Source organism: Anguilla anguilla, chromosome 8 (assembly GCF_013347855.1).
Source record: "Anguilla anguilla isolate fAngAng1 chromosome 8, fAngAng1.pri, whole genome shotgun sequence".
NCBI lineage: Eukaryota > Metazoa > Chordata > Actinopteri > Anguilliformes > Anguillidae > Anguilla > Anguilla anguilla.
This window is the reverse complement of record NC_049208.1, coordinates 52,866,398-52,876,751: the sequence shown is the minus strand read 5'-3', so window position 1 is coordinate 52,876,751 and position 10,354 is coordinate 52,866,398. Positions and strand designations below refer to the sequence as shown.

At 48.9% G+C, this 10,354-nt stretch overlaps 1 protein-coding gene across 1 annotated transcript; it reads right to left on the bottom strand.

Annotated features, from left to right (window-relative positions):
• zbtb22a (zinc finger and BTB domain containing 22a) lies at positions 1-9,600 on the bottom strand. The gene is made up of 4 exons (XM_035428226.1): positions 9,208-9,600; positions 7,846-8,061; positions 6,250-7,180; positions 1-5,621 (listed from the first exon to the last, which is right to left on the bottom strand). Exons 2-4 carry the CDS (start codon positions 8,053-8,055, stop codon positions 4,459-4,461), a joined length of 2,304 nt encoding a protein of 767 aa, XP_035284117.1. The 5' UTR covers positions 8,056-8,061; positions 9,208-9,600; the 3' UTR covers positions 1-4,458.
• Positions 9,601-10,354: the final 754 nt, after the last annotated feature.

The following is a 10,354-nucleotide window of genomic DNA, read 5'->3' as shown; positions in this document are numbered from 1 at the left end:
CAGTCAGAGCACCTGTGAAAGCAACGTCTTTATTGGGGTTGAGCACGTGCACAGCACGGTTCCTAGATGAACACACACCCACACAATCACACTTTTTAAATATATGCATATGCACAATACTTCTCAAAAAAGTTGTGACATTAATAAAACTGTTTCAAACAAGAACCCCCCTCCCCCACAAACAAATATTGTCCATTACAACACGTGCGCATTTAATACAATTTAAAATGCATTAGTATGAAAACATTAGCTTGGTGAGAAACAAAAATTGTCAGAGAAAATAAAAAATAAAGATAAATAAAACCGTGTTTAATAGTTTTATATTTATTTACAGAGGACTCGATGCCCCCAATTACGGTCATTACAAAAACAACAGCAGTGGACCGAAATGTGATCGCGAACGGTAACGACAGATCACTCAGCCATTTTAATAAGCTTTCTGCGCTACCTGCTATACACTATACAGTACATTAAGAACCAACGTTAAGTCCTATGAAGGCAACAAAGGGAAAACCGTTCCGTTTTGCACTTCAGTTCCATAATCACAAATTCTGACCCAAGTAATTCTGAACAGCGGTTTCGGATTCCACAAGGTCCGCTTCCTGCGCTCCCGAGTGGTTGCCGACAATGACCGGTAAATTTGATTATTGACCGACGACCCGCCCTCGTTTATTCTCTCGTTCCATCCGATGTGAAATGTATTCAGTGACGCCACATCACCGGGAAAGACACACCGTCACACACACAAAATACTTATCATTACACAGTTGCCTGTTGCTTGGAAGCGAATGTTGATTTCGGCTTGAACGGTTTAAACGAATAAAACAGTCCCCTCCCGTGGCGTCGCCATTTAATGTGCCCCCAAAGTTCTGAATGTGACTTTTTCCCTCTTCTTAAAAAAAACCCCTCAAAATGCTAAAAATCACAAGACATGAGGTGTAGCTGAGGATCTTTGTGCTGAAACAGGTCAATACGCAGTATAACCAAAGACGCTTATAGGCACCCATGGTTCACAACCTGAATATTACCAAATCTGTCTGGGGACTGCTAGGGGGTCCCTAGAATAAAAAAACTTTAAAAAAAACTAAGCCTTTTAAAAATATTCGGTTTGTTTGAAAATATTTTATGAAGTACACACTGACTTCCAGATAAAACAGCCTTGTGATTCCTTGGGATGAATGAATATCCACATCTCATGGAGATCCACAGTACTACACGTCCATGACTTAAAACCCGCTTTCACACTAGTGACTAGTCTATCCAAAAAAGGTGGGGGGACAGGGGGGATCCCCTTTTAAAGTACGCTCCTGACCCGGTCTGTGCGCTGCATACGAGACCAGGCCACAGTCAGAAAGCTCGCCAAGGCCGCCAGATTCGCGGACACACCCACAGTGCACCGAGACATGCCTGCACCACACCTTTACACCCGCACACCCGGTCCAATCATTACATTTTTAAAACGATGACGTAAAATGCTTTATCCCTTTACACCAGGGTTGAGCAAGGACGCCCACATCCATTTCTGAATTACACGCCAACTTCAGCTCTTGATTATTTAATTGCTCCAGTCGTCTCAGTTGCCTGACATTGCGGATCTGTATTTATTAATGAGCTTATGAATGGTAGCAGCAGATGGTGGATAATTAGCTAACTGAGCCAGGGGTAATCTGTGGATACAATAACCTGCATATGCACCAGTCATCCGGGATTGGACACGCCCACCACAGCTTCACACACCAGTATAATTCCTGCATGTTACAATTTCAAAAGAACCCTCCATTTCGATCAGTGTTCAGTAGTATGATTCCATAGTTTTGGTTTGTAAAATATTTCTTAGGAACTTATCATGGATCTTTTTTCCTCAAATGTTGCTAAACTTTAAAGAGAAACTATTTCACGTACATATTTGACCCAAGTCTGGTAATTACAGCTCTCTGCTACAAAACACAAAGTAGTACTTTAAATTATTTTTAAATGACAGCAATTAGAAAATGGAAAATAAAAAAATCTGTGGTCAGAACAGCACAGCCTGATCTGGGTCATGTAAAACAGACTTCACACCTTAATCTGATATTCATAAGGGGCGTGGTTCACTTGTAAGACACTGTCACTCTTTGGGTGAAAGCCATGTCCACCTCCTGGGCAAAAGTGTAGACTTCCTAGTTACACTGATTTCTCATAAAACAAGTACCAAATAATTAATTACAACAGACAAATGTAACACCGATTTCCCTTCAAGTATGTACACAACCTATATTCAAAAAACATGACTCAAAAGAATAAATAGGATAAGAATAGCCACTTTATCACATTCACTTTATAGCGGGGGTCTCAAACTGAAATCCTGGACAGTTGCTGTGTCTGGTGTTTTTAATGTGTTCCTGCACTTAAGTGCTTAATTTTTGCCACTGATTGGCTAACGAGTCTACGCACCTTGTTTCAAAGGCTTAAATCGGCTGCTGATCGGAAAAACAACAACAAAAACTAGGAGACACTGCGACCCTCCAGGATCGGTGTTTTAGACCCCCATTTTAGGTAATAAGGCTCTTATGGACTTGGAAGTGACACGCTCGATTGCCCCGCGCGGTTTGCGGTTGTTCCGGGATCAGAGAGCGAAATGGGCCACTCGCGCTTTTTATGGCCAGCTGATAATTGGCCGCTGTAGGCGCGAGGTAAAGTGTTCCTTCAACTGCGCGTTTTCGAAAATTCGAAAGAGAAGCGCTGCAATGACAGCACGTGGCCTGGTTGCTAATGGATCCACCGAGCGATAAAAAAAAATTAAAACAAAAAAACTTTCAAGTGAAAAGCGGCGAATAAACCTAGTATAGGAGCTTACGCACACCAAAACGAGGGATTTTTCAATAAATACGCGAACAGCACTCATATAGCGGATAACTGGATGGTTTACACAGCATTATCCAACCCAAAGAAAATACGATGCAGGTTTAAATTGTTTGTTGTTGCTGCCGTTCTTTGGTAATTAGCATGTATAATTCTGTTCAAAAGGACTGGAGTGAGTGGAGCGACGTCTGGCGAAGCTCTGTAGTATTAAGACTTCCAGGCCACCATACGTAGTATACAAGGGCCGGTTCTAGGCGTAGGTGATATAGGGTATCATCTCTACAACCTCTCCCATCCCGATCTGGCCTTGAGCTGAGCCAGCTCTGTACATTTTATCTCACTCATTGTCCTTAGGACGGAATCATTAATAAAATCCACAACCAGCAGTTTATTCAATAGTTAGGACTCTAGGAGGAGCTCTGTTTTACACCCACAAATAATATAAAAAGAAATTCAAGCACCAGAATCTGCCCGCATTACTAAAACAGCCTTGCAATGAAAAGGAAAAACAAGTTTAACGAAAAAAAAAACCAAAGACTTAAAAATGGACAGAGAAAAAAGTAAAATTAGAGCGCCATCTTTCAACGAATGTCCTCATTCACAATGTGAACCCCGTATCCAATAACAAGAACTGAATTCACAGGCACTGCTCGGGGGCTCTGACCACTTCGTTGGCCATCTAGTGGTGGGATGAGGTACTGCCAGTTACTGCTGGGGGATCCACTTAATGAGACTGTCAGTGAGGGTTACTGCCGTTTCCAAGTCCTCTGCTGAAACATCACAGCTTCCAAACTCTCACCATTTCCATGCAGAAGAGGGTATCATGTAGAGGGCCTTCAAGAGCATTACCTGGATAACTAGCGACTACGAAAGCTTGGCACCGACATCCCACCACGATAAAAAAGAGGCAAGTAAGTTATAACAAAGACAATTACTTACGGTACCGGAAAACACCATCATGGTGCTTAGCTCTCCGACACACTCGTGTCCTCTGTGTGCAAACATTTCGGCTATGTTGATTAAAACCGCACGTGCCTCCCTAAACCCAAGGACAGGGCGATAACGTCCGTCTGTCTGCGGAGCATCGAAGTCTAGCACTGCTGGACCTGTCAGCCTCATTTTAAAAACGCACTCCGATTCCCGCCAAGCTTTCAAGCGGCTGAAGGAATGTTGGTGAAGAGAGGGTTCCGGCGACTGTGATGTCACAGAGGGGTTTGCTCTGCCGTAACTTCCTGCCGAAACTCCCAGGGTTCCGTACTCTATTGCCTAATTGGCTTGCAGGGATCAATACCCCAAGAGTCCAGGGAGAGGTTTCTTCTCTTCTCTTCTCTTCTCTTCCAAAAGGACCACTTTATCACACAGAATTAATGCAAGGCTATGTACACGCCGAAGCTAAATCACCACTGGGACTCCTGATCACCTGCATTCACTTAAAATAAAATAAAAACAAACAATTTATACCATTTGCACGGACTGCAGGGGGAAATAAACTGAGTTGTTTCCACTCCAGTTCAGGAGCCGCAGCGGTTTACCCTGACCATAACAAGTAAACAGCACTCAGGAACAATGCAGTCACGAATGCCGCTCTCTCTCTGCCTCTCACTTTTCTCTCCAAACTCAACTGTACCTCTCCCCTTCTTCTTCTTTCAACCCCCGGCCCCCCACGGTCCTGGACTCGGGCCCCAAACTGAGACCGCCCCCCACCGACACGCCCTCCAGCAGGCCCCCCATGGCGACGGACTCCGCCTCCCCCTGAAAGTCCGCCTCCTCCACCTTCACCTGCCCCGCCTCCGCCAGGAAGCCCTCGCCCTCCTCGAAGCCGTAGCCGTAGCCGTCGTCGAGGTCGTTGCCGTTGGCGCCGGGGCCGTTGCCGTTGCCGCCGCCCCCGGCGACCGCGGCAGCGCCGTCGTAGCCGGGCGCCATGCCGGCGGCGGCCAGCCTCTCGCAGCGGGCCTGGTGCCGCAGGAAGCTGTCCCGCCAGATGACCTTCTTGCCGCACAGGCCGCACTCGTAGGGCCGCAGGCCGCCGTGTGTCTTCAGGTGCTTGGTCAGGTGGTGCTTCATCTTGAAGGTCTTGGCGCAGACGGGGCAGGCGAAGGGCCGCAGGTTGAGGTGCTGCATCTTGACGTGCCGGTCCCGCATGCTCTTCAGCGTGTAGGCCTTGCCGCAGTGGCAGAAGTGCACCTTGCCCGTGTAGGGGGCGCCGGCGAGCGAGAGGGAGGAGGAAGAGGAGGAGGACGGGATCGGGGGAGAGGAGGAAGGGGGGAACTGGGCGGAGGACGGGGACTGGTGGCGGCCGGGCGCCATTGCGCCTCCGGGCCCCTGGGGGGCGATGTTGGGCGGCGGCCAGCTGAGTTCCGGAGGGCCCAGGAGGTAGTCGGCGTCGTCCGTGGGCGAGGCGGGCACCAGGGGCCTCTGGGACACCTGGCCCGTGCCGTCCTCGATCTCGTCGTAGGTCTGGCCACCGAAGGCCGGCCCGCCCTCGTCCGCGAACCGGCCGAAGTCGGCCTCCTCCTCTTCCTCGTCGTCGTCCTCCTCCTCGCCGCCGCCGCCGTCCAGGGCCCGGCCGGCTGGCTGAATCCAGGGGCTCGCCTGCCACTGCATCCGGGCCGAGAGGGGCGGGCCTGGGCAGGACGGCCCGGGCACCGCGGCCTCCACCTCCAAGCTGTGGGGGGGCCTGCTTTCGACTCTCCTCCCCACCTTCTGCGCCCCCTCGGTACCGTCCCGGGCTTCCATCACCTCCACCTCATCCCCGTGGTACACACTCGTGGGGTACTCTCCTGCAGGGTGGGGTCAGGGGAGGAGCAAAGAAGTATGACACAGCAGCACCCCCACCAATAACCATAACTAATAACTGAGCAGCATACTGTTCACACTCCTAAAATATGCACTACAATCAATTTCAAAATGAGACATAACAGCATTGCTGCAGAAGCTAACAACAAACAAACTACTAACACCTTAGTAATCACAGACCTATAAACAGATATGCAGAGAAAAGTGGCAATCCTTAATTTCTTCATATTTTACACTGGCATATTTATAGCAATATCAATGTTGCTCAATATTACCGTGTCATTGTTGGTTGTCGCTAAACGGTCTTCCTTCTCCAAAATAAGATACCGCTGGATTATCTTCTAAGAAAAATAAGCACTCAAGGTACTCGTAATAATAGGTTTGTTTCGAATTTGGTGTGAAAACTAACTTTTGTGACCACCAGTCACCACAGACGTCTCCAAATCAATCAAAATCAAAAACTTAAGGACAGCCACTTTAAGTGGAAACGGAAGCCGCAGGATCGAACAGACGTCAGGGTGAAATTGCCCTTAGAGGCAAGAATATGAACCAGTGACTCAGTGGCTGCATCGGACCGGTGCCGGGGAGCCCGGGTTCAAGAGGGCAACTCACCGGAGTGTCCCGTCCTCTCCGTCCCATCCATCCCTCCTTCCTCCACCGCTTCTCCCATCCCTTCATCAGCTTCCGTCCCCCTCTCTCTCTTCCTCTTCGGCTCCTCCACCCTTCCTGCAAGCCCCTCCCCCTCTTCCACATCGCCGCTCCCCTTCTCCCTCCCCCTCCCCAGAAGTTTCTGGAAGTCCTCCAGGGGGAAGTTTGGGGCGCCCCTGGGCCTCGTCCTGCCCCTCAGCCTGCTGGCTTCGGCTGGGTGGCCGCCGGAGAAGTGGCCCCCGCCCACACCGTGGTCCAGCCCCGCCCTGCTGTGGGCGTGGCCTCCGGAGTCGTGCCCGTGGGGGCTGGCCTTACTGCTGCCCGGTAGCCACACCTCCTCGCAGCTGGAGTAGTCGCTCTCCCCACCCGCATTGGAGTCCAGCTGGGAGTCGGCAGAGGGCTGGGGGACCCCCGACGGGGGAGGGGGCAGGGCTGCCTGGGGTTGGGGGCGGGGTCTCCCCCACCTGGAGAGCTGCTGGGGCCGCCTCCACGAAGCCAAGGGCGGCAGTGAGTGGCCCTGGTCCTGCCCCCTTTCCCTCTCAGCCCCGCCCCTCTCCTTAAGCTCCGCCCCCCTCAGCTTGTCGCTCCTCTCCCGCTCCAAGTACAGGCAGTCCGTGCTGCTGGGGGACTGCTGTCTGGAGGGGGCGTTCTGGGGGTTGCCCCCACCCCCACCCCCGCCGCCGCCGCCGCCCGCAGCCCTGGGCCTCTTCAGGATCTCGGTGCACTTGTCCACGATGTGCCACATCTGCAGGAAGCTGGCCACCGTCACGTAGTTGACGATGTCGTCGCGCACGATGCTGAGCTGGCCCGTGTAGGCGGAGCCCAGGACGCTCTCGAACGCCAGCGGGTCCATCACCGCCGGGAGGGAGACCGTGGTGACGTTTTTCAGCAGCACCTGGAGGGGGAGGGGGGAGGGGGAGAGAGGGGGGGGGGGCAGGAGAGACAGAGAGAGAGGGAGAGGCGGGAGAGAGACAGAGGGAGAGAGAGAGGAGCAGAGAATGTGAGCTAGTGAGAGAGAGAGAATGAAAGCAAACGGCATGGAGACTGGCTTGGATTTTCTTTTTAAAGCTTCAAAGCACCAGCACTTGTCACCAAACATGACGGCAAACTCAAGGACCGAAACCTTGATCGATAAGCAAAGCTACGCAAGGGGCAGGACTCCAGAGAGCGCTTTCAGGCACTGCCTTCGGCTGGGGCCACAGCTGACACTAATTTACACAAATCTGCTTTGTGGGTCGCAGAAGGCAGGAAGGTCTGCAACGGGCCAGTCCAGAGCACTTACACGCCAGTCACCCCTGAGATGCTGCCACTGCGATACCCAAGGGAAGGAGTGGGACAACCATCAACAACCAGTAACAGCTAAAGCAAACTGACAAAGACACACACACACACACACACACCACACACGCACACACATAACACACGCACACACACACACTCTCACACACACACAAACACACGCACATGTGCACACACACACACACTCTCACACATACAATGCGGGGCAGTTATGTGAAATGGCTGATGGACAGACCAATACAGACGGACGGACGGACGGACCTGGTCGTGGAAGTAGGGCGAGGAGGCAGCCAGAACGCAGCGGTGAGCCCTGAACACCTGGCCCTGCACCTGGATGGAGAGGTCACACAACCGGCCCTCCTCCCTCTGCCGGTTCAGGCTGTCCAGGACTGCCGCTCGCACGCCCGGGAAGCACACCTGCACCACCGAGCCACCGGGGGCGCCAGAGGCACTGCTGCACTCCTGATCCATGCTAGCCTGGAGGAAGAGCAGGGTTTGATTAGAGCTTATTTTTTTTAATTTTTAAGCTCCTCAGCCAAGTTTCTGGTATGGTTAGCTTTGCTCCATTAGTATCACTCACATCAGCTGAAAATACAAAATTTGGATTTTACATTCCTAAACTGGTGTCACTGGGATGGAAAAATAACCCCACACAACAGGATCGTCCCTCAAATTAAGCAATTTATGTCAGCCAATGAAACATACAGGAAATTACAACTATGGAGAACACACAGCAGTATCCCTGTATTGCCTGTGTATATAAGAGATACTGTATTAGCGGACACATGACCTCTCATATATTGCATAATTGCAGCTGGCAAAACGTGACAATTGCTCTTAATTTTACCACAATACACTCAATATAGCGGTATAGCCACTGCAATGTAAATAAGGTTGTAATACAACTATAGAAAGCTAACAAATGCATTTCTAACCAGGCGATGCATAAAACGTCTACAGCATTGGACATCAAGATATGATATTGCAATAGACTGTTGACAGCAGCCGACAGTGTGACAAGCTGTTGTAACTTTTCACGATTTAGCACATAACGGTGTAAGAGGCAGCCACTGTAATATTTTAATTGAATCTATATAACGTTCAGGACGTGGACTTTCACATGCCATTAGACACAAATACTACAGGAATAAAGAGTTTTCATAGCGTAACGGTACGTTAACCGTCTCATCCTCCGGACTGATGCTCCACTCGAGTCCCCGGATTTAACCCTTACAAAAGGCCTTAGTCGAAGTATTTTGAGCCAGAAGTAAAGCTTTTCTTTCTGACTGTTGGTATTTAGCAGCACATTTTGCATTCGGGTGTTAAGTGGCTAGCTAGTGGAAATACATTTACTTGGCCAATTAGCTTAATGGCCAGACAGAAAAGCGAGTAAAACGGCTGTGTTAGACTAGCTAACCAGCTACATGATTCGGAAAACTAAAGGTTACAGTTACGTGTCGATAGCACTGCGAACAACGACGATTAAAAAAGTCAAGCCGACGAACAATGAACTATGAAATTCTTCTCAACTAACCTGAATGATAACCTAAATTAGCAATCAAACTACTCATGGTTTGTAAGCTACCCATCTAGCTAGCTGCTAGCTTGCAATGTGAAACATACCTTTCACTGGAAATCCTCACGGTATTCGAATATAGAAATTCTCAGAATTTGTAATATCCCGATGGATTTAACACGCCGATGAACCCGAGTAAATACAATCGTTGCTGGGGGCAAAACAAACAATTTGGAATTGCACACCAAGGCTAGCTCTAGATACTCACATAGCCCTCTCTGTTTTCTAACATTCAAGTAGCTAGCTACCTTGGCTATCTGACTCAGATGATATAGCCCATTTCCACAGAGAGCAGTGGTGGGTGTTGGGTGTGAAAAGTTAGCTTGCTCCCCAAGGAAATGATCCATTTTTTAAATGAACTGCTCTATAAATGACACAAAGGTGCAAAATAGATGCACAGTAAACAGTGATGGACGGACTTGCTAGCCTAGCTATTTCAGTGCTAGATTGTTGAATTTCAGTTAGCGAAATAGCTATCTTGTAAACATGTTTTAAGCGAACTAATATTATTGGTTATCTTCGTATCTTTGCAAAACATGTATGTTTAATTGTCAGCCAAGAAATCATGAGCATATAATGAACACGTAGGCACACTGAAATGAGAATACATTCTACAATCCTTGGGACTAATAACAATGTGCATTTTATTTGCAGCTATACAATTTTTGATTTATGTTAATAAAAATAGATACAGCTGAAAAAACCAAACAAACCAAGGGCACAGAAGACGTACGTTTATTAGCTAAAACAAGCAGTTATCTGGTGACCAAGTTCTGGCTGCCTCTGCCAGGAGGCTTGGTAGTGGTTTGCATTTCCAACAGGACACTGGTCCAAAGCCTTCCTTCAAACGCACAAAAAAGGTTCACTGACCACAAAATCTAGCTTCTGTAATGGCCTCCCCACAGTGAAAACCTGTGGGGACTGCTAAACAGGAGTCCACAAGCGCCAATATTTCAGACAACTTGTAGCCGTTGTTGAAATATGATCACAAAGGAGGTCTATATGGACGACAATTTCATAAAAACTTGGGAAAGGAACCAAAGTTTTATTACGCGTTTGTCACACAAAAAAGCACTGCTCCAATTTAGTAAAAAAAAAAAAGAACGAGCCAATCGGATTATCGTTATAATTTGTTTTGGAATAACGGTCCTCTTTCCCGATTGGGTAGTTTGTAAAATTATTGTAATTCCATTG

Excerpts from the sequence above, each read along its gene's own strand:
- zbtb22a (XM_035428226.1), bottom strand. The coding sequence starts at position 8,055 with ATGGATCAGGAGTGCAGCAGTGCCTCTGGCGCCCCCGGTGGCTCGGTG. Across the intron at positions 7,181-7,845 it reads CGCCCTACTTCCACGACCAG|GTGCTGCTGAAAAACGTCAC; the intron begins GTCCGTCCGTCC and ends CTCCCCCTCCAG. Across the intron at positions 5,622-6,249 it reads GGAGAGGACGGGACACTCCG|GAGAGTACCCCACGAGTGTG; the intron begins GTGAGTTGCCCT and ends CCCACCCTGCAG.